The sequence below is a fragment of the Neophocaena asiaeorientalis genome, unplaced genomic scaffold (genome assembly GCF_003031525.2).
Source record: "Neophocaena asiaeorientalis asiaeorientalis breed wild unplaced genomic scaffold, Neophocaena_asiaeorientalis_V1.1 scaffold62, whole genome shotgun sequence".
Classification (NCBI taxonomy): domain Eukaryota; kingdom Metazoa; phylum Chordata; class Mammalia; order Artiodactyla; family Phocoenidae; genus Neophocaena; species Neophocaena asiaeorientalis.
Window position 1 is genome coordinate 5050893 of NW_020175191.1, and position 24973 is coordinate 5075865.

The 24973-nt window shown below is 41.2% G+C and overlaps 1 protein-coding gene across 4 annotated transcripts in view; it reads left to right on the top strand.

The window, feature by feature from the left end:
* The first annotated feature begins 4692 nt into the window (after positions 1-4692).
* Positions 4693-24973, top strand: part of CD101 (CD101 molecule) — a 37992-nt gene continuing 17711 nt past the window's right edge. For all 4 annotated transcript variants that reach the window (XR_003005881.1, XM_024764838.1, XM_024764837.1 and 1 more), the window contains exons 1-6: positions 4693-4780; positions 12040-12420; positions 13778-14194; positions 18382-18768; positions 22168-22548; positions 23251-23655. Coding sequence is in view for 3 of the 4 variants with exons in the window: in XM_024764838.1 (XP_024620606.1) it covers positions 4738-4780; positions 12040-12420; positions 13778-14194; positions 18382-18768; positions 22168-22548; positions 23251-23655 (2014 nt within the window). In the remaining variant the exon portion in view is untranslated. The remainder of the gene's footprint in view (positions 4781-12039; positions 12421-13777; positions 14195-18381; positions 18769-22167; positions 22549-23250; positions 23656-24973) is intronic.

Genomic DNA, 24973 nt, shown 5'->3' on the forward strand with positions numbered 1-24973 from the left:
GCCCGTGAGCCATAGCCGCTGAGCCTGCGTGTCCGGAGCCTGTGCTCCGCGATGGGAGAGGCCACAACAGTGAGAGGCCCGCGTACCGCAAAATAAATAAATTAATTAAAAAAAATAAAACAAACCTGAAAGTTGTAGCAAAAGACATAGGTTTGCTTTATGCAAAAAAGTGAGGAGACTCCAGACAACAGACCTATACTCAAAGGAAAGACCTGGGCCTGTGTTAAGAGATCGGTGAACAAATATATATGTATATGATTGAGGTGAAAATAAAACTGTTAAGAAATTTAAGTGTCTTTTTATGATTCCTGTCTTCACCTGACTTTTCTGTTAATTGCTCAACTAACAGCTCTAATTATGAGTTTCTACTGTTACTGTCCCTATTCTTATAGATGAGGAAATTGAGACTTAAAGAAACTAATTTGCTCGAGATTTGAATGCAGGTCTTTCTGACTCCAAAGTCTGTACATGTTCTAAATCACTATACCAGCTACAAGTGCCTATTTTAGCCATTCAGTATTTTTTGAAGAGATAGAAAGATGAGTAAGAACTGGCCCCTGCCCTTAGGAAATCCGTGGTCTTGCAGGAGAGGGAGGCATGTAAGTAATTCATTTTATTACATATAGTAAGTAAAATTATAGGAGTTCACTGACAGAGATAGAAGAGGGAATGGTGAACTTTCTAAGGTGTCAAGAAAGGTTTCGCATAGGAGGTGCAAACCTAGACTTAAAGCTTTTTTAATGAATAGGCATATACCAGGTAGAGCGGGCTCTAAGCAGAGGGGATAGCATATACAAAGTTAAAGAGAGGATGGTAAGATAACGCTCAGAGAAATACAGAGGTTCTGTGTCTGAAGGGTGAGGTGGTAGGAGAGAGTTCTCAAGGGTCAGCTCGTAAAGGTCAAGTCAAGGAGTTTGGACTTGATCGTCTAGAAGTTTGGGGGAGCCATTGAAAACCTTTAATCAGGACAGTGCATGGCTCTGTTTGCACTTTAGATTACTCTGGTGGAAGGGGCCGCGGTGCAGACAAGGTTGGAAGATGAACTGAACTGCGTTAATCCAGGTGAAAAATCGCAGCTCTCAATTGCGACAGCAGCAGGTAGAATGAATTCATTAAGGATTTTAGGAAAAACTGATAGGACTTTATAACTAGGTATGGAGTGTGGAGGTCAGCCATGGGTCTGGGTGGATGCTGGTGTAGTCACCACAGTGGAAAATACCAGTGAAGAAGGAAACAGTGATCTCAGCTTTGGACGCAAGTTTAAGTTTTCTGCAGGACCTTCGAGAGGAAATGTTCGATACAACTAGATAATTGGCCTGGAGCTTAAGGGAGAAGTTGGGGGTGGAGACACCTTATACAGGGAATTTAAGAAGTAGCTCTTCCCAAGGGAGTACTCGGAAACAGCAAATGGCCCAGGAATCCCATCTGTTGCTCTTTCTCTGCTGCCACCATCCTCTAGTCCCCACCTCCTTCTCCACCCCTCTTCCCATGCTCTGGCCTTTGCCTCTGCCCACAGGAATCTAGTTGAGGCTTTTCCCCACAGACAGGAGGAGTTACCACACACGTGGAAAAGCTATTAGCCTTGGTTAACTAACTGTCAGCTCCTGGTACAGCCAGGCTGGTGGGAAGTACAACTTGGTGGGCCAAGTTGTAACCAGGCCCGCTTGAGGACGCCGTTTCTTCCACTGTTCTATGAGGGATTGACTGAGCTCACTGTGATCCCTTCCTGCGGTGTCACTGCTTGGTGTTCCATACATAGAGAAATGAGGCTTAGCCCCAGGGCTCCCTTACACCTTGGCAAGTCCCACACCTGTGGGGTATCGATCACTTTGACCTGAATTATAGGAGCTCAGGTAGAAAAAGGGGCAAAATCCTGATCAGCTTCCTGCTGACCCCTTCGGGGTTTTCTTTTCCATCCTGCAGTCACTCACTGTCCTACATATTCTGCCTTCTGAAAGCTTGCGAATGGCAAAAACCTAATAGAAAGAGCACTGAGCCACAAGTAAGAAGGCAGCCATAGAATGCACCCATTTCCTAGCCATACAGTCTTGGCTAGGTTAGTTGATTCCTCTGAGCCTCAGTTTTCTCACCTGTAAAATGGTATTAGTAATACCTATCACATAGTGATGTGAGTTATTCTATAACAGTGCCTATGTGAAAATGCCTTGCACAGAACCTGACATCATGTAAAAGGTACCCGTTTAAATATTTCTTGGGCCTGAATGCTTAGGAATCCACGATACTTGCAATTTATATAATTTTATGGAATTAATATTTGAGCATGTCAAAACTGAAAAAAATACATCACTTTTCATTAATCTTCTAGGAACTTAAGAAAGGATTTTTTTTCTTTAGTACATCCTTGTGTTGCTTTGTCCAGCACTGGCCTTCTCCCTCCATCTGAATCAGGAACTCTATTTTTACATTCCTTTCAACTGATAAAATTGCAATGCACTGCAGTGGTTCCCAAGGTAATAGAATAACTGTCTCTCTTACTGGCTCTATTTTTTTCTTTCTTCTTTTTTTCTTTTCCCCTTGATAACAGAAATCTTCTTTTTTTTCCCTCCAGAAAAGAAGCGACATCACCCTGTCAATGTTAAATTCTGGCAGAAATGGAGCCACTAAAATAGAAAGAAAAAAAAAATTGGCAACAGCCAAGAATGAGAACTTGCATAGCATTTACTTAGTTGTATGTATTTCAGGAATACAGCGTCCTCTGTATTATTGCCAATGATTGTCTCTGTGGTCAAGGCTTATTTCTAAAATAATTCTCTTTTCAGTGCACGTAGCAGATTGATTGCATTGATGGCCCCCATTCTCTACCTCTCCTTTTGCCTTGCCACTTTGCTGTTCCCTTCACTAAAGAGATGGAGTCCATTAACCCATCTCTTGCTTTTGGACTTGGCCATGTGTCTTGCTTTCATCTGAGGGATGCTTGTAGAAGGCATGCAGTCATGATGCAAGTAGAAGCTTTAAAAAGTACCGATGTGTTTCCCCTAGTCCTTTTGGACCCCTGACATCACTGTGAAAATGTGCCCAGGCTAGCCTTTTCGAGGGCTGTGAGAGGGATCCCAGCTAAGGCCATCCTAGACCATCCAGCTCCCATCAGCTGACCCCATAGGCTTGTGAACAAAAATAAATCTTTACTGTTGTATGCCACCAAAGTTTTCTATCTGTTATACAGCAATAACTAATCGATACAGTAAATTTGGTGCCTGGGGGGTGACCCATGCCTTCTCCAACTGCAATGGTGAAAAAATTCTTGTACTTCAAGCCCCACTGATATTATGGTTAACGGCCTGGAGAGGTAGTTTGAAATTGCCATTCTAGGTAAACTGCCCTTTAATTGTTCCCTAAATACAGCCTGTACATCCCTGCCTCGGTACCTTTATACATTTCATTTCTCCCTAGTGGAATGTCCTTTCTTCTCTCTTCTCTGCCTATTAGAATCATACCAGATCTCCAAGGACCTAAAGAAAACCAGCCTTTTCTGAATGCACCTTCTTCTCCCTTCACACCAGCCTCAAACTTTACTCCAAAAGGAGGGCACAGCTGGTGTGTCATTATCCATGCTGGACTGTTTCTCCCCAACTGCACCTCGGTCCCCCTTCCTCCCTGGTTGTCTCATGTGGCCCAGCCGATCTTGACCCTCCCTCCCACCCACTCACTTCCCCCCACTCCCTTTAGGTGCCCCACTGATGTGCTTCCAAAATTACCTTGTGGTTATCTGAGTAAACGGAAGTTTCCTGAGAACAAAGGCTTCGTATGTGCAGCACTTACAATAGCACCCAGAAGATTAAAAAAAACTGTTGGAAAGGTGGATGGAACAGGGATCTGCTGTAACTGTGGCCTGAAGCAGACTAGGCTGTTACTGACCCATCTAAATGGAGGCTCGGCCTGGGGAACTAACGTCCTCAGTAAGCTCGTCCCGTGTATGTTCTTGTCTTCGCAGACTAGGATTAAGTTGGCCTGGGTTCAGGGCCAGGCTAACTTAATCCTAGTCTGCGAAGTCACTCCCCCACCATCCTCTGTGCCCAGGCCCATGCTGGGTAGATGAAGATTCCCTTAAATGTCGCTGATATGCACTGAGCACTTTCTATGTACTAGATGTTGTTCTAAGTGCTTTCAGTGAATTAGTTCCTTCAATTCTCACAGCAATCTTATGGGGCACATACTGTTAGTATCTCCATTTTGTCGATGAGGGTTAGAAAAGATTAATTAACTGTTCTAAGATCAACTATTAAAAATACAGTCTGTGCAGACCCAGGCACACCCACCTAGAGTGTGTTATCGTCACCGTCACTGCCTGTCTCCCCAGGTTCATGTCTTCTAAGGGCGCTTCTCTCGTTTCTCAGTCCTTTCCTCTGCCAAGATGGGAGGCGAGGTAAGGGCTAAGAAGAGAAAATTGCTGCTTGATTATTTATTCTGTTTACTTAAATTCCCTCATCATTACCTAATGATATGTATTTAACCAGGAGGGGGCTCATCTTTTCTTATTTTTATCTATCTATGTTTACCTACCCATGAAGATAACTTCATAAGTAGGTAAATTTGAATGATTAGCAAAGAGCCATATAAAGCAAACTGTATTGCTCTTTGTAAGCCGTCTCTGTTTCTCAGCGGGCTGGAAACCGCACCATTGCTTCCTCTTTATCTTTGTAGTGAGAGCGCAACATTTGTCACTCGGCGTCTGAGCGACTTCAGTGACACCACCAGGAAAGGTCTCTGCTGGTCCAAATGGCACACTTCCCACGAGTGGCATCTTTTTTTCTCTTTCTGAGTAAGTGTCATAATTCTGTAGGTTACTGTTGTCAAGGAGCTAGTCAAATGGAGACTGTTGGATGATAAAATGGGACAATTTGGTCTCTACAGGAAAAACCATGCCACACATCTCTAGTGTTGGCAATCATTTTTGACTTTTGATGATGTTCTTGGCTACCTAGACATCCTTGAGTTCCAGGAGGTGCAATGTTAGGTTGAGTCCCATGAATCTGATCCCACTGGTTTTTACATTTGTGTGTGTGGCCGGAGCTGCTGATTTTGCTGGCCCTGCCTCCACTTTATGTTCTTGGGCTAACTCATCCCTGGAGATAGGAAGAGGCTTAATTCCTCAGACTGCAAGGTGATGCCTGATGTTAGAACTTGTCTAGATGAATGTGCCTTGGGGATGTGGCCGGATGGAAGGAAGTGTCATGAGAGCACTTAGGAGTTTTAGGCTAACCTAAAAGAAGGTTCTGGACTTCATCTGTGAGATGAAGTGGGAATTGACTACTAAGAGCCTGAGAAAGGGGCAGGAAGATTCACTTGGCTCTGCTGAGGGGCAAGTGGAAGGACCTCAGCTGGCCCAGGGGCATTTGTACATGGTTGAACAGGATGGCAGAAGGGGAAGTCTGAGGGGGAGATGGGTGAACAGATGAACTGGGGAAGGAATGAAATAGTCTCAGAGCAGACAGAGCAGGTAGCAGCTACTTTGTAGTGCTATGGGTTCTCTTAGCATCTGGGGAAGCCCACAGACCCCAACTTAGAATAATTTTTAAATGTGTGAATTAAAATGTATACGATTATAGGGAAAATCAGTCATACTGAAATAGGGTTATTGAAATACTTTAAAGTAAATTTTGATGTAGTCATTTATTTGCTTCATTATTTATGTATTACATAATAAGATCTGGAGGTGGTCTATTAACCACCAAACTTCAAAGTCGTAATGAGTATGAACAATATTTCAAGATATCTGCAATAGATGGAGTGTGATGTGAAAATATCTATGATTTGTTGTCTACATTCATGACTGAAGAAAATGCTAAATTTCCATTAAGATTAGTGAAAATAAAGATGTAGGTTTTTTTCCCACCCAAGTTTATGAATCTTTTCATCCCCCATGTGGACCCAAGTTAAAAACTTCTGCTTTAAAGAGACTGGGTGGAGTTAGTGAAGGGACTTGGACAATAGGGGAACTAAAAGAGCTTAGAATCAGTGTGACCAAGGCTGTGGCTGATACACGAAAAGGGTGCAGCATTCAGCTCAATGGGGTGCTTAATAAACCTTGGCTTGAGTTGAATGGGGTTCATGTCTCAAAAGACATTGGGTAGTGTAAGGTAAAGATCAGATATGGGACCTGCTGGGGTGAGAGGTGGCCTGCAGGAGGTTACTGGGACCAGTTGCTGGGTAAGCAATGCCCACTAGACTGGCTTGGCAGACGTTAATGACTAGGTTCACTGGTGGGGCCCTTTGGGGACTGTTGGCTGCTGTCCTGTTCAGGTGTCTGAGTGTGATTCTCAAGTGTCTGTGCTTTGTGTCTGTGAACCGTGTGTTTGGCTTGTGTATGGGGAAACTGGGCTTACATTGTGCCATAAGTCAGACAACTGCAAATTCTCTCTTTGTCTTTTTTTTTTTTCCCCCTAGTGAGTAAGATGAAAGGCCTGGGAAAAGGAAAGTAATAACCAAGGTTCAAAAAGGGGAAGCTTCAAGCCTTTCCATACCCCATTTAAACCATTACCTAAACTGGGTTATATAATTATTTCTTCTAAATTTAAACTCTTCCTAAGCACAAATTTTGTGTAGAGCCACAGTTTTTATGTGAAAAACATATATATCAGGAAGTAACTTGAAAAAAATTTTGGAAGCCTGCTATCTGTCATTACAAATACAGAGGGAAAAATGAAGGAAATTAATTAAATGATGGATGATCAACTGACCAATTGCATTGTTTAGCAAATGTATACCTTGTCCTAATTAATTTTTTTAATAAATATATAAAGACTGATGAATCCTATTAGAATATGGGGCCAGATGAGGTTAACGTCATGGGTAAATGAGCTCTTAGACTTAGCTTTGTCTGATTGGTCTGTCACCCCTCACCCTGAATAGCTACCCTACAAATAAAAGTCATTAACATGGGAGGGTCCTGGGGAGGGGCTACTGTTTGTCTTACTGGGGCTGCATTCACGAAAAAAAAAATCCACTGAATTATGGATGGAAGCATTCTCAGCCTCCAAGCAAAAAGGGATTTTATATGGGTAAAGAAAGAAGTCACTTGTTGTGTGTGGTGTTCTCCAGCCAGGTTTTGTATAAGGTGGAAGCATTTGAAGTTGCTGTTTTTGCGTATCAAAAGTGGCCGGGTGTTGGTCACATTTTATATAGGTCAAATAGCTTCCATTCAAATAATACTGAAATAGAAAATTTGGCAATCCCATTAATGTTTTTGGAAAAAGTCCACACCATTAGGGAATTCTTCGTGTTACAAAAATGTGACTCCGATGCAGTATGTCAGTGCCAAGCTCTGTGTCCATCAGTCAACAAGAATCTGACCTGCTGTGCAGAGGTGCCTAACCCTCTGTCTATTAAAAGAGAAAGCAACGGGTCAGTCCTCTGAGGTATTTCACTCTTTAGGAGGAGAGCTATGTACAACATCCCACAGAAAACAGATGTATAATAAGATGCTTCAGTGTACGTATGATTCCCCATGCATGGCCATTTGAATTGGCCTCTGTCAGTCATTCCTTTTTATCTCCACAATACCTGTTAAACCTTCCCACTGTTTCTTCCGCTTTTCTGAGTACCCTCCCAATCATGGTCTTGACCTCGTGCCTCTACTAGCACCTTATGCCATTCATCATCCTCTCTCTGGCTTCATCCATGTCTCCCCTCTACAGCTCCTCTGCCCGTAGACATGTAGAGGTACCCGTGTCCATCCTCCCTCACTGCTCTGCCCACGTCCATCTACTCTTTCTAACTGCCACCCTATTCTATCTCTTTCCCTTCTCCATGACGCTTCTTGAAGTAGTTTATGCTTCTTACAGTTGCTTCTTACCCTTGAAATACTCTGCTTCTGCTCTGTGGAAATCTCTTTTACAAAGATTTCCACTGACCTCCTCATCATCAAACTACAAAGACTTTCGTCTGCCTTTAGAGTCCTTACCCTCTCAGCCGCATTCAGCAGTGCTGACAAGCTCTTTCTGCTTGGACCGTTTTGCTCCTTTGGTTTTCAAGCTACTGCGTCCTTGCTGCCCTGCCACCTGATTCTTCCCTCCCTGATTCTTCCTTCTGTAGGTTTTGTTCCTCATCCTATCCCCTAAAGAGAGAGATCCTCTAATAAACTCTCTTCAGCCCTCTCCTTACATTCCCGAACGCTTCGCAGTGCTTACATGTAACTGACATAATTTGCATCTACAGCCCAGAACTCTCCCTAGTTAACAGGCATTTACAGGAAGCAGTGAGGAAACAATGGACACAGCCAGGAATTCGACATGTGTAAATCCAAGTTCAGTTCTGGCTGTACCATTGACAACTTTGACACTGCTAAATATGGGAACATCTCAGAGTTCTTAAGAGGACTGGATTACAAATATTTTCAAAGGGTTGAGTAGATTTTAAAGTATAGCTAGAGATATAGACATATATTTAAATATTATTTCCAGATGTTTGCTGGATTTCCTTCCTGATTATTCCATGGTACTCTAATTTAGTATTTCCAAAATTAAATGCACCGTCTTCTCCTTCACCTTCGAAGGTATACAACAGTACCTTTTCCTGAAATCCTTATTCCTGTAAACAGTGCCATTACTCCCAGTCACCCTTACAAAACCTGGTATCATCTTTGATTTCCTCCTGCTTTCCATCCCTCCATCTACCCCTTCTACCTCCAAGCATCTAAGACACTGAAAAACTCTATAGATCTTATCTCCACAGTGGCTCTTAAATTATAGCCACTTTCTTTCCATTTCTGTTGCCTTTATCACTCCTCTTCTGGGCTACTATCATTACCTGATGTCTACTTCTAACTCCATCATCCTACACACTTCAGGTTAATTTTACTAAGACCTTTCAAATACTTTCAGTGGGTTCCCCATTGCCTAATCAATCAAGTCCAAACTTTTAAACATGATAGTCAAGCCCTTCATGCTTTGGACTCAAAATTCCTACCCACTCTTACCTCTTTCTATTAATCTTCATGTAACTCTCCCCCTAATCCAACTGATTACTCTCTATTTCCTGAACAATTCTTTTGATTACTACTTATACAGTCTTTTCATGAAATCTCCTTCACCTAAAAGGCCCTGTCTCTCCACTTAACTTGTCATAACTTTCTCCAAAGTCCATTTTTAATACTATATCTTCCATACACCTTACCTATTTCCATCCCCCAAAATGTAATGTCTCCTTCCTTCAAATTCCTCAAAGCGCTTTTATCATATTTCTTTCCAGGACAGATGACTACCACCCTACTTGACTAAACTGTAAAATCAAGAAGTCAGAGACTATCCCAAACTCATCTTCATATCTTAGTCCTTGAAGCATCAGAAACACTATAAGTGATTGCACAAATATTTATTGAATTAGTAGGCGAAGCAGTAGAAAATGAAGCGCTAGTTTTCAAAATAAAATGTTTCACATGTGGTACCATCTCTCCGAAAAGTCATAAAAAATGTTAAGGGTTGCCTAGACACCAAAAACAACATTGTGGAAACATGTCCTGACATAAACATCTTAGTGGTACCTCAGAAATCATATCTTTTAAAACATTTTTATCTTGAAATATAACATATAAGAAAAGTTAATAAAACATAAATGTGTAATTTAACTAATAAATAAAAAGTAAAAACCATGTAATCACTATACAGGTCAAGGAATAGAACATTGCTAGGACCCTAGAAGCACCCACCCACCTTGCCACACGTCCCATCCAGACACACACACACACAATCACTTTGCTGAGTTTCGTGATACCTACTTCCTAGCTTTTTTTTAAAATAGTTTTACCCGTTACGTTTGCATCACTAAACAATACAGTGTGGGTTTTTTGCCTTTCTTTAAATTTTATGGAGAGTATAGTCAAAAAGATTCTAAAGTGTTCAGCATCTTTCATTAAACAGTGATCCACATTTCTGCAACCAGTTGCAATTCACTCACTTTCATTTCTGTATAAGATTCCATTTTATGAATGTACCACAGTCTGCCTGTTCTACTGTTGATGGACATATGAATGGTCTCTAGTTTGGGGGCTGTAATGAACACTGCTGCTGTGGATACTTTTTCACGTGTAGCCTGGTGCAGTGCTCACGTTTCTCTAAGATGTATGTCTCTAAGACTGGCTAGCATTGCTGACAATGTTTTAAATTGCCTTTGTAGTACAACTTTTTGGTAAATAATATTTTAAAATTTTACTACTGTATGGCATGGGGAACTATATTCAATATATTGTAATAACCTATAATAGAAAAGGATCTGAAAAAGAATATATATATGTGTGTAACTGAATCACTTTGCTGTACACCAGAAACTAACACAATATTGTAAATCAACTATACTTCAATAAAAAGTCATCTGTTTTGAAAAAAATTTTTAATTTTTTTTCTCATATGGTCCACCTTCTATTCCTAAGTGCTTATTACAAAAAGAGCATAACATACATATATCACATTAACTGGGATTTATGAATAAATTAGTATATTTTAAATGATTACTGGAAATTTGTGTGATTGGTTGACTGATTGCATGTTTGTTTTCCAGTTTTGCATTGATTGTATCCATATGCAATTTTTAGTTGACTGTATCAGGTGATCTCTTACCCTTTCTCCCTATTTTTTTGCAGGTCTCCTCCTATCAGAATTGTCTTCATTCTACAATTCCTATACTCAGCCTATACTCATGGTCTCTGTAATGTCATTTTCCCCTCTCTCACTTTTTTTTCACTCTGGTCTCCTTTACTCTTTGTCCTTGTGGATTCAAAAAATTCAGCAGATGCTCTGCTTCTTCCATGCCTACTTATGAACTCTATTCTGTTAATTTTGTAATGCCAGCAATTGCTCCCTGTTGGACTCTTCTGATGTCTTTCCACTGGGCCCTAGGCCCCGAGTGAAAGATCTAGCTCACCCTGTGGCATCTCTGTCATTTGTTCTTTGTTCTTTCTGTTACACAAAATAAACTAGGCTTTAATAGTAACATAATAAATAAATACATACCTTTTAATTTCTAAAAAAGTCTTGATTTTGAAAAGGTGTATGCCGAAGGAAATGTTACCATTGAATAAGATTTTCTCCTTGAAACCTAATACTTAATTAAGATTTGTCCCAACAGGAAACATTCCATAGTGGTCCCAACTGAAAACTTTGGGTAAGAGAACAACTAAACTAAATCTGATCCCAGATCCTGTTGGACTTGACAGTCACCTTGTATGAAGCTTTTCCATAAAGCTGTAGTGGCTCTTTAAAAAAATTACAAAATGAAAAACCCTCCATGGTATAGAAAGGAAGTGCTGCTGCTTCTTCAGATGCTAATTTTAGCTAGTCTTGCATCACACCTGGCCGGGAGCTACAGATATTTCCAACCAACCAGCAGGAAAAAGCATGGCACCAGGAGCAGTGCCATAAACTCTGCCTCTCCAGCAATCATTTCTGTGAGAAAAGCTCGATGACAGGTACCTAGGAATTGGAGGCTTGAGGAAGTATATCGAGGAATTTTCCCTTAAAATAATGTAAAAGGTGAATTATTATACATCATATTTACTTCAGGTGCACTTAGATAAGCAGATACGTTTTATGAAAGCGGTCATGTTACATTGATGAAGCTAAACATTTTTTTTTTAAGAGACTAGAGATTACTATGGAAGTTAAACTTATAAAAGAACAATTAACTCGGGCTTCCCTGATGGCGCAGTGGTTGAGAGCCCTCCTGCCGATGCAGGGGACGTGGGTTCGTGCCCCGGTCCGGAAAGATCCCACATGCCGCGGAGGGGCTGGGCCCGTGAGCCATGGCCGCTGAGCCTGCGCGTCCGGAGCCTGTGCTCCGCAATGGGAGAGGCCACAACAGTGAAAGGCCCGCGTACCGCGGAAAAAAAAAAAAAAAAGAACAATTAACTCATCAAGCCATTCCACTGCTCCTCATCCCGAAGAAGGTATTGAACATTTGAGTTGATTATAGCTAATAACCTGCGATCTCATTTTCTAGAATTGTAATACAGGGAGCTACATAATGTGGCACATTGGGAACTGGAGCACTAATCTATTTTTATTCCCCTTTCTTTCTCCTACTTGCAAGCTAAGCTCAGCACTGCCCAGAGAGAAGTAACAGTTCAGAAAGGACCGCTGTTCAGAGCTGAAGGTTACCCCATCAGCATCGGCTGCAACGTAACTGGCCACCGGGGACCTTCTGAGCAGCATTTCCAGTGGTCTGTTTACCTGCCGACAGCCCCGACCCAAGAAATCCAGATCATTAGCACCAAGGATGCCACCTTCTCTTATGCAGTGTATGCACAGCGGGTGCAAAGTAGGGAAATCTACGTGGAGAAGGTCCAGGGTAACTCAGTCTTTTTGCACATCTCCAAGCTCCAGATGAAGGATTCCGGCGAGTATGAGTGTCACACACCCAACACTGATGGAAAATACTATGGGAGTTACAGTGCAAAGATGAATCTAATTGGTAAGCTGTGTGCCCTCCTCTTCTAGCCAGCCCCTGAGAAGCCAGATTCTCTCCATCAACACAATGCCTTGCAACGTGACATGACTTTATATTGTGCTGTTTGTTTTGGCAAAAGAGCCCACATACCCCTCTGGATATTTTGGAGTTTGTCACAAATAAGTATCTCATATTCCCTAAAGCTCTTAATCCATTTTCCCAATCGACTTTGTCATGAAGAGTTAGATAGTACGTGGTGTTCCTAGGCCTTGCCCACAGCTATTCATAGGTCGATAATAGCACAGCATTAGACAAAGGTTTGAGAGTTCTCATGTCTCTTCTCAGAGGCAGAATATTAACTTGATAGAAGAGCCAGTATTAATATATTTAATATATGTTTATATATAATTAATATAATACCATAGGAAGTAAGTCATTAACTTGGAAGTAATTATTCTCAAACTACCATTCTCTAACATAGTTACCTATGGGGCAAGGGTCATATTATTTGAAATTACCCTTTTGTCCCTTTGCCTAGAATATCTTATTACTCCCTTTTCAGCCTAGCAAACTCCTACGTATACTTCTGAACCCAGTTTAGGTATTACCTCTTCTGTGAAACCCATTCTGTCTCAGGCAGTATTCCCATCTTTGTTCTTTCTTGATGCTCTGTTCACACTACTGTTATTAGTACTCACCCAGTTTATGTGGTAATTGGCTACTTACATGACCCTCTCTGACCTCACCTTGAGCTCCATGAGAAGAGAACATTTACCTCACTCTCTAGCACAGTGGTTAGCTCTGAGTAGATGCTCAATAAACATTCATTTTTGAATCTAAGTGTTGCTTTCACATAAACTTAGGCTGTGTGATTTCCTTTGAGGAAGGAAAGAATGGTAGGGTAGTAAGATGGTTTTCGAAACTTTGGTAAGGGCTGCATTTTGGCTCTGAATGATAAATTATAACAGATTATTTCAGAACTTTATTTTATAAAGGAGCAGGTGAAGGTCCAAGGAAGTGAAGTAACTTCCTCCAATTCATGGAGTCAAATAGGGACAAATACAGGATCAGAATATAGTCTTCTAGCTCCCAGTGCTTTTCCCATTTAAAACCTCTGTGTCTGAATAGCTAAATTGGTTACAGCCTATGCTAAAAATGTAAAATCAGGGTCAGTACAACAGTGAACCAATAGCTTTGCCGAGTTCCATAGTCTGTATGTATATAGACGCCAATGTTCCTGTTGGCAATAGGGAAAGCATATGGCTGGTGGAAAACCAACTCAAAGTATGTACTGTACAGATGTTGGGTCAGGGCACCATCTTCATCTAGGAGGCTAGTCTGACAGGTACTCAGTCAATTACAATCATTCCTTTGCATCTAGTCATTCCAGATACCCTCTCTGCTGCCATGACTTCCCAGACTCTCAGTAAGGAGGAAGGTGAGCCATTGGAACTTACCTGTGAGTCATCCAAAGCCACAGCTCAACATACTCACCTCTCTGTCACCTGGTACCTGATGCAAGATGGGGAAAGGAGCCAAGCCAGCAAGATTATTTCCCTCTCCAAAGATTTTACGTTGCTCCCTGGGCCCTTGTATACAGAGAGGTTTGCAGCTGGTGATGTGCGGCTCGACAAGCTTGGGGTCGCTACCTTCAGGCTGTCCATAGGGAGTCTCCGGCCCTCAGATCAGGGCCAGCTGTTTTGTGAGGCAACTGAATGGATTCAGGATCCGGATGAAACCTGGACTTCCATCACGAAAAAGCAGACAGATCAAACAACTCTGAGGGTCCATCCAGCAGGTAATTATCTTCTCGGGGAAATTCATTAACAGCTAGTAGTGGGTATTTGGATATCTTTCTTCTTTTTTTTTTTTTTTTTTTTTTTTTTTTGGCTGTGCCACGTGGCTTGCGGGATGGGATCTTAGTTCCCCGACAAGGGATCGAATCCGCGCTCTCGGCAGTGAAAGCGCAGAGTCCTAACCACTGGACCGCCAGGGAGTTTTCTCTTTTTGTTTTTTTCTAATCTTTTGTTGGATCAAAAATATCATTAGAGGGCTTCCCCGGTGGCTCAGTGGTTGAGAGTCCGTCTGCCGATGCAGGGGACACGGGTTCGTGCTCCGGTCCGGGGAGATCCCACATGCCGCGGAGCGGCTGGGCCCGTGAGCCATGGCCGCTGAGCCTGCGTGTCCGGAGCCTGTGCTCCGCAACGGGAGAGGCCACAACAGTGAGAGGCCCGCGTACCGCGAAAAAAAAAAAATCATTAGAAAGTTTGAGTAAATTTTGTTTTTGTCATCTGGGAAGCATAAGTAAGAAGGACAGATTTGGGGCTCTGTCTACGGGAGGTTTACTATGGGATAAAATCTGTTGAATGTTAGGTAGATTCCACAGCCATGCATGGAAATCGTTTTGTTGCCATTCTTGCCAGGCTCTGTGTAAGCACTTTATCTATAATACATTATCGAATTTAGTCCTAACAACCACCCTCTGAGGCAACTAGTCAAGTCCCCATTTTTGAAACATGACCCTGAGCCTCAGCTAAATGCTCTGCCTTAGCTCGCTCTGCTAGAGCTAGCGTATGAAGACAGGTGTATCTCTCCAAGGCCCTCTCCCGAAAGACACCTGCGCCTCAGAGTAGCCTATTTCCAACGTGAAGCCTTGTCTTAGTCACTGCTCCTTCCGCCTTACCCCGTTTCCTTGGAACGGTGTCACTCTTCCTGATCCATTGACACTTTCGCCAAAGCAAGCAGGAAGCCTCCATTTTGATTCCTGGTCTCTCCACGTGGGCTTTGGTCCAGTAGGAGGAGGTCTATAACCATATATATCCCTGCTAAAAGCAATGATCCAATAGTGGATCATTGAAGTTTTCTTTCTTTTGTTTTAGGAGGAGTGTTATTCTATCCTATTAAAAATTGTCCTGATGGTGTTACGTGTCCAAATTATACTCAGGGAGTCCTTTGGAGACACGTTACATGTGCTTCTTTCCCCTCTCTTTGAAAACAATTTTTAAAAATGTAAAACTCTTTATTTTAAAATTTTATTTATTTAGATCAATAAAAATTGTATACCTTTAAGGTGTGCGATATGATGTTTTGATAGCTGTATGCACTGTGAAATGACTACAATCAAGTTCACTAACATACCCATCACCTCACGTGGTTGTGTTGTGTATGTGGTGAGAATTCTTAAGATCCTTCTTAGCAAATTTCAAGTAATACCACACAGTATTACTAACTGTAGTCACCATGCTGTACATTAGATCTCCAGAACTTATTCATCCTGCATAACTGAAACTTTGTACCCTTTGACCAATATCTCCCCATTGTCCCCACTCCCCCAACCCCTGGTAACCACCATTCTACTCTCCACTTCTATGTATTCATTTTGTCAATTTTTAGTTTCCACAATATTTGTCTTTCTGTGTCTGGCTTATTTCACATAGCAAAATGTCCTCCAGGTTGATCCATGTTTTTGAAAATGGCAAGATTTTCCCTTTTTCATGGCTGAATAATATTCCACTGTGTATATATACCACATTTTCTTCATACATTTATCCCTTGATGGACACTTAGGTTGTTTTCATATCTTGGGTATTATGAATAATGAACATAGGGGTACAGATATCTCTTTGAGATACTGATTTCATTTCCTTTGGATATGTACCTGGAAGTAGGATTGCTGGGTTATATGGTAGTTCTACTTTTAGTTTTTGAGGAACCTCCATACTGTTTTCTATCATGGCCATACCAATTGACATTCCTTGTACACTAACAGTGTACAAGGTTTCCTTTTTCTTGTCCACCCTCACCAACACTTGCTATCTTTTGTCTTTTTGATAATTGCCATCCTAATAGATGTGAGGTGATATCTTGTGGCTTCAATTTGCATTTCCCTGATGATTAGTGATGAGCATCTTTTTCCATATTTTTGGTCACTTGTATGTCTTCCTTTGAGAAATGTCCCTTCAGATCCTTTGCTCGTCTTTATATTAAGTTATTTGGGTTTTTCTTTTGTTTGTTTGCTATTAATTTGTATGAGTTTCTTATCCATTTTGGCTAGTAACCCTTTTTCAAATACATGGTGTGCAAATATTTTCTCCCATTTTGTAGATTGTCTCTTCACTCTGTTGATTGTTTCTTTTGTGTGCAGGATCTTTTTAGTTTGGTGCGATCCCACAATCTATTTTTACTTTTGTTGCCTGTGCTTGTGGGGTCATATCCAGAAAATCATTGCCCAAAATAATGTCAAGAATGTTTTCCTTCTATTTTCTTTTCTTTTTCTTTTTCTTTTTTTTTTGGCTGTGCCATGTGGCATGTGGGATCTTAGTTCCCTGACCAGAGACTGAACCTGTGCCTCCTGCAGTGGAAGTGCAGAGTCTTAACCACTGAACTGCCAGGGAATTCCCCCTTCTGTTTTCTTCTAGTAGTTTTTCAGTTTCAGGTCTTATGTTTAAATCTTTGATCCATTTTGAGTTTATTTTTTTAATATGGCATGAGATAGGAGTCCAACTTAATTCTTCTGCATGTGGATATCCAGTTTATTCAACACGATTTATTTGAAGAGACTATCTTTTCCCTGTTGTGTATTCTTGGCACCCTTATTGGAGATTAATTGACATAGATTCATGGATTTACTTTTGGGTTCTCTTTTCTGTTTCATTGGTCTATATGTCTTTATACCAGTACCATACTGTTTTGACTACTGTAGCTTTGTAATGTATTTTGAAATCAGGCAATGTGATACCTACAGCTCTTGCTCAAAATTCTTTGGCTATTCAGGGTCTTTTGTGGTCCCATATGAATTTTAGAATTATTTTTGTCTATTTTAAAATGCCATTAGAATTTTGATAGGGATTGCAATGAATCTGTAGATTGCTTCGGGTGGTATGGACATTTTAACAATATTAATTCTTCTGACCCATGAACGTGGGATATCTTTCCGTTTATTTGTTTCATCTTCAGTTAGTTTCATCAGTGTTCTATAGTTTTCATTGTACATGTCTTTCACCTCCTTGGTTAAATTTATCCCTAAGTATTTTCTTCCTTTTGATGCTATTGTAAATGGGATTGTTTTCTTAATTTCTTTTTTGGATAGTTCATTGTTAGGGTATAGAGATGCAACTGATTTTTTTTTTTTTTTTTTTTTTTTTTTTTTTATGTACATGTCTTTCACCTCCTTGGTTAAATTTATCCCTAAGTATTTTCTTCCTTTTGATGCTATTGTAAATGGGATTGTTTTCTTAATTTCTTTTTTGGATAGTTCATTGTTAGGGTATAGAGATGCAACTGATTTTTTTTGTTGATTTTGTATCCTGCAATTTTACTGAAATTCTTTATTAGTTTTAACATCTTTTGGTAGAGTTTTTTTTGGTTTCTATATGTAAGATCATGTCATCTGCCAACAGTGACAGTTTTACTTCCTTTTTTCCAATTTGGATGCCTTTAATTTCTTTTTCTGTCTAACTGCTCTGGCTAGGACTTCCAATACTATGTTGAATAGAAGTGGTGAGAGTGGTCATCCTTGTCTTATTCGTGATCTTAGAGGAAAAGCTTTCAGCTTTTCACTGTTAAGTGTGATGTTAGCTGTGGACTTGCCATATATCACATATGCTTTTAACTTTGGAAAATTCCACTGGATATGCTCAGCCAAAAATGAGAGCAAGAAATCACAATTTATATCGATTCAACATAGTATAAAATATTTTATTTAAAAAGATACATTACTGTGTACTTTACACATTATGGATACATCTTGCTTAATAGGATTGCATTCAGAAAATCATGTATGTTGTTCTTTCTAGGTGATTTAAAGAGTAGTCAAGGGCATTTTTTAATTCTAGGCATTTCTTTGGCTTACCTTCTCCTCAGAACTGATCTCCCACATGAAATTCAATCCCTGTACTATCCTAACAGGAGGTAGCATCTCTCTCTGGTATTGAAAGGATAGATGCAGTGGCCTCTCTATATATCTGCCTTGCTTTTGTTTCCTAGTGAGAGATTTTCAAGTCAACATCATGGCTGAGAGCACGGTTCCTGAAGGAAAACCCTTAGAACTGGTTTGCCTGGTCATGGGTGGTGGCCGGGACCTACAGCTTCATGGCACTTGGTTCTTCAATGATATTGAAATGGCCCACATTGATGCTGGTGGAGTTCTGGGTCTGAAGAAAGACTATCAAGAAAGAGCAAGTCAAGGACAGCTCCAGGTTTCAAAGTTAAGCCCCAAGTCTTTCTCTCTCAAGATCTTCTCTGTGGGGCCAAAGGATGAAGGTGCCTACAGATGTGCTGTGGCAGAGGTGACAAGAGCTCAGATGGGCTCCTGGCAGGTGCTCCAGAAAAAACAGTCACCAGACAGCTACGTGCACCTGAGGAAGCCAGCAGGTATGTGAAGTCGGGGCCAGGCACGATTGGGCTGCTTTTAGATGCCCTCCTTTGTGAGTACAGGATGCCTTCATGGACACGGGGGAGGTCTTCTGAAGTCAGGTGTCAATCAGATCACTTTGAGGTGGAGTGGAGTACTGCAAAGGAAAGCACCCAAACCAGCTGAAGACCTGAGTCCTATTCCTGAGCCATTAAATGGGCCATGATCATGAACACACTATATACTTCACCTCTAAATCTCAGCTTCTTCAACTGTAAGATAATGACATCTAATTTGACTGTCCTTAAGTACCTTCTTGCCATCTTAGATTCTTTGATTCTATTTGCTGTTATTTCTAATTTTTGTCCATTGGGTATTCTTTCAGCAGAGAACACCTGTATTAATGAAGCCCTCTGTCCCTTGTTGCGTGTGTGTGTGTGTGTGTGTGTGTGTGTGTGTGTGTGTGTGTGTGTTTTGAGTAGATTAAGAGGAAAGAGCTTACACTTGCCCCCTTCCTGGGAAATAAACACCCACGTTACCCCTTCTACTCCTGCGACATCTTTCATCAATTCTCTATTATCTTAAACTGATACTAAGTCTTAATTCTGCACCAAAGCATGACTCAGAGTAAGAAAAGAAGAAGTAAATGATAGTGGGCAGACTCTATTGCCTGCATGTTGCTATGATGTCGTGAGATGCCTATCCAAATGGGTCTGAGTATCTGGAAGGCCACTCAGGTCTTGTTTAGTTTCTAAAGGCTGGGTGACCTTGAACGTGTTTGAATTATCAGTGCTTTTTGTGTGGAGAGAAAACTGATAAATCCGCAAGTAATATTAGGATCCTCTGGGCTGGGTATTAAATTCAAAGTCTAGAAAAATGAATTGCCCCAAATTTTTGGTTTTGCAAAAACCAAAATCAAAAACAAACTAAAAATGAAGATATCCTTGTTGTACTTGCTCACTGGAGGCCTCTCCAAAGATAGAAGCATTCCCCTTCCATCCTCTTCTCCGTCACCCCATTTGCTGGGAGTGAAGACGCACAGCTTTGGCCTAGAGTGGCGAGCCAGGAAGTGTGTTGGTGGTAATTTTGACACTAAACATTTGTTCTGACTTGCTAGGATTCAGAAAAAAACTATGTAGGCGTGTTTACATATTTACACAGAGCTAAATCTCAACTTCGTGTATCTGTCCCTGCTGGAGCAGATCTGTAAATCTTTCATAAACTCAGGACATAGGAATTTGTGCTAAAGAGACCTAAAGGTGTGCTTCATGACACACAGATCACGAGCCTATCAAGTAGTCGGTCTTCCCAAGCTAAAAATAATCCCTTGTGCAGGCTGGAGTCCAGCCTGTTTCTTTTTACGTAAAATAAAAAAAGGTTATTAACAGATTTAGTAAAGATCCTGTTGAGCATTTGGTTTTGAAACTCAAACCATTACTTCAAGTATGAGCAGAGTTTTATCACTCCGTGAATGTTTTAAACAGAAGAGGGTACTCCCTACTGCTATGCATGTATACCTTACGCATGCGTGGTGAGTGTGTTACTTCTTACCGAGAGGCAGTAACGACCACAGTAAACTAAGGAAATCACAGTTAAAAAAACAAAACAAAACAAAACTGAAGCTGGTTGAAACTAATCATAATCGTTATATTTGAGTAGTGAGGTTATGAGTAATAATTTCCCCTCTAATTTCTAAACTCTAGTTATGAGTCTTTTTTTTTTTTTTTTTTTTTCGGTACGTGGGCCTCTCACTGTTGTGGCCTCTCCCGTTGCAGAGTGCAAGCTCAGCGGCCATGGCTCACGGGCCCAGCCACTCCGTGGCATATGGGATCTTCCCGGACCGGGACACGAACCTGTGTCCCCTGCATCAGCAGACAGACTCTCAGCCACTGCTCCACCAGGGAAGCCCATGAGTCTATTTTTAACTTGAAAAAAAAATTAAGTATAATTATGCCTCTAATACCCAAAATTTGGAAGCAAGTTATATATATGTAATAGATAGATAAATAGATATAGATATATTAACCTATTTGTGGACATTAGCCTTCATTCTGCCTTTGTAACATATACATTTATACATAAAGTGCTTAAAGACTGAACTCCTACCTCAGCAGAGAAGATCAATTTGCAAATTCATTTAGATCCTATTTAAATTTCTAATGCCAGTTCTATTTTGTTTTCCTGGGAATTCCCTGGTGGTCCAGTGGTTAGGACTCCATGCTCTCACTGCCGAGGGCCTGGGTTTGATCCCTGGTCGGGGAACTAAGATCCCACAAGGCCAGAAAAAATAAATTTTTTAAAAAATCTATTTTGTTTTCCTTTTCTGGCTTTGAACTCCTCTGCTTTCACAAAGTGCCTATCATTACACACTAACGCTAATAGCTCACCTTTGCTGGGTACTTCTCCTTGCCAGCCGGGGTAAGCCCTTTGCATGTGCCATTCATTTAGTCCTCTCACAATGCATAAGGGAGGTGTTATTATTACCCCCATATTTACAGGAAGGGAAATTGAGGTGTAGAGAGGTCCACTATGTTGCCCAGGATAATTCTGACTCCAGTGACCTAGACCTGAAGCATGAGGCCGGGCTGCCTAGGATGCATGAGCTTGAGGGATCTTTACATTGCCCACAAAGCACCCAGGACAAGGCCTTGCACAGGAAGTATCTGTTGAAGGAATGTCTGCATTTCTACACATCTTGAATTTCCCATCTGGAAGCCAGATTTACATTTATTGTTTTACACTATAGTTCAGATATAGGAAGGATCTCGCTTCAACAATATATATGAATGAATATATGATTTGAAAAAGAGAAATGTATATGTATGGGTAAATATATATATTTAAAAAATACTTGGGGGGAAATGTATATATATATATTTATTGTATATATATATTTATATATACATACATTTTCCCCCAAGTAATTGTTTTTTAATGGCAGTATTTTGAACAGAAATATAATTAACAATACTCCTTCACTGTTCCGAATACATGCTAATTAGGGGAAGGTAAGTAAGAAGAGGAAGGTCATTTTGAACTGTGAAAGTCTGAATTCTAAAAAACTAAACATTTAAATAAACACAGCTTCATTACTTTCAGCCTCATACACCAACTGTAATTAATTTAACAAAATATTACCAGATGTTTTCCCAACTAGATGTTCCCAAGGAACAAATCACTAAAAATTAGGGCAAATTATAAATTGTTTAAGTGTAAGTAAGTTCTCCTGGTATTCTTTCTGCTGTTTCTACTATTTAAGTGTTGATGAAATCTTTTTTTCGGGGGGTGGTGCAGGAGTGAACAACCTGATCGGATTTGTCACAAAGTTGTCAAGTCCTAATTAATGAGATTTCACCGTTTTTTAGAAAAAATTTCATTTACTTGAAATAATTTTTTCTTTTAAAATCTGTAATCCACAGCAAGATATGTGGTCATGTCTACCAAGAACAGGCAGCAAGCAGTGTGGGAAGGAGAGGCGTTAACCCTTCTCTGCAAGGTAGGTGGAGCTAAAAGTCTCCTGTCCGTGACCTGGTGGCACATCCCACAAGACCAGACACAGCCGGAGTTTGTGGCTGGAATGGGGCAGGATGGCACCATGCAGCGGGGTGCCTTCTACGGGGAACTGGATAACCACAGCAACACAAGGCTGGAGAAGATGGACTGGGCCACCTTCCAGCTGGAGATCACCTCCACCACCATCACAGACAGCGGCACGTATGAGTGCAGGGTGTCTGAGATGACCCGGAACAAGGACAGAGATCAGAGCTGGGCTCAGATGTCAGTCACTGTAAAACCTCTGGGTAAGTGTCAGGGAAATCCTTTTCTGAACTTACGCATCTTCAGTATCTTCCTTCTGCAGTGGAATGCTGTGGAATTCGATTGTGTGTCACCCTGAATCCCCTAGTTACGGTACGTGTACCCCAGGACACAGAGCAGAGTCTCTGGCTACCATGTCTGTCAACTGATCTCTGAAGTTTACTCATCTTTATAGAGATCATCGTTAGAGTGCAACTTGTAAGTTGTTATTCAAGGCTAAAAACAAAATCGTATGAATTGGAATAGACTTAGAAAAGAGATATGCCAAGTGGAGCGGAGCCTCGTGCATTTCAGGCTTCTGACAGCTGCGGCCCTGGGATTGCAGAGTCTCTTGGAGCATGTGCAAAAGAGTGATGGTGCACCCAGGAGTGGGGATGAGGGAAGGAGCCAGCCAGTGGGGCCGGGGAGCACCCCACCCACTCAGCAGCAGCTGTCTAAGGAGCAGACTGGAGAGACACTGCCTGTTTGTTGTCTCTGCTGAGAACACTCTTTAGAAGAGGGTCAACTTTAGAAAATTGAAGTCAGACTTCAGGACAGACTGTGCTGTGAATCAGCTTCTACCCCCACGTATTTGATACTCCCGATGTATGAACACATGGTTCAATGTGAGGAGGCAATGACTGGGACAACTTGTACCTCGATTTGCTGAATGTATTAGAAATTGTGTTTCACGTTTCTGCCCACAGAGTCAAGTTTACAAGTTAGTCTGATGAGCCGTCAGCCACAAGTGAAATTCACCAACACCTTTGACCTGTCCTGCATAGTGAGGATTGGCTACTCTGACCTCAAGGTTCCACTCACCGTGACATGGCAGTTCCAGGCAGCTAGATCTCGAGCCTTTGATCTGCTTCTTCGAATCACCCATAATGGCACTATTGAATGGGGGAACTCCCTACCCCAGTTCCAAAAGAAGACGAAGGTTTCACAGTCTTTATTTCGTTCTCAACTCCTAATCCATGATGCCACCGAGGAAGAAGCAGGAGTTTATCAGTGTAATGTAGAAGTTTATGACAGAAGTTCCCTACACACAAACGGCCCCGTGAGGGCTTCTGCCATCTCTCACCCATTGAGGATCACTGTCACTTTACCAGGTAAACACTACTTGAAATTAATCCTGCTTTTTTTTTAAACATTCCTCCCATTTAGGGTAAGTTATAGAATTAAAGCATAGAATACCTTTTCCCCAAGTTTGTATTATAAGTAAGCACCATATGTAAGTGATATACAGGAAGGGAGGGGGAGGGATAAATTAGGAGTTTGGTATTAACAGATACTCACCAGTATATATAAAACAGATAAACAATAAGGACCTACTGTATAGCAGAGGGAACTATATTCAATATCTTATAATAACCTATAATGGAAAAGAACCTGAATAAAAATATATATGTGTACAACTGAATCACTTTGCTGTATACCTGAAACATTGTAAATCAACTATACTTCAATTTAAAAAAGGAACCAGAAACAAAAACAAACACACACACACACACAGAGGGATATCCAGGTTAACATTAAGTTAATATGCACAAAATGGCCATACTGGTTTTTGTTTTTGTTTTTCTTTGGCTGTGTTGAGTCTTTGTGCCTGAAGGCGGGCTTTCAATAGTTGAGTTGAGCTAGGGCTACTCTTCATTGCGGTGCGCAGGCTCCTCGTTGCGGTGGCTTCTCTTGTTGCGGAGCACAGGCTCTAGGCGCGCGGGCTTCAGTAGTTGTGGCATGCGGGCTCAGTAGTTGTGGCACACGGGCTTAGTTGCTCTGCGGCATGTGGGATCTTCCCCGACGAGGGCTCCAACCTATGTCCCCTGCATTGGCAGGTGGATTCTTAACCACTGCGCCACCAGAGAAGTCCCGCCATACTGGTTTTTAAAACATTGAAATACTTCCACATTGACGAATTCTAACTGTTGCCCCTTCCCCATTTCCCATAAGTCCCCACTACTCAGCAACTAAAGGGAACCACGTGGCACAGCAGGGGACATCTAGGACCAGATCCAGTGGTGAGGAATTCTTTCGGATTGGTCAGTACCCATGCCTGACCAGTCATTAAATGTTTAGAATGTGTCCCCTGGTGGTATGGATAATGTAAATCCCATTAAATACATTTATCCATTCATTTTGATATGTTAATATACAAGAGTTAGAGAATTTATGATTACAGTCAAAATAATTTACCTTGTCAGTTGGTAATAGAGGGTAGAGGTTAAAAGTAAGACACAACTTGGCAAATTCTGCTGTGCTGGTATCTTTCATGACTTCCATTCTCTTAGGGCAAAGTGTTCAAGAGGCTTTGACCTCATTTAGACCTGACAAGCACTGGATAGAAGCATCGCTTTAGACAAGGCACTTCAATCTGTCCAAGCCCAGTGACCCCCATATGTAAATTGCTGATGTTCAATTTAAAGATGG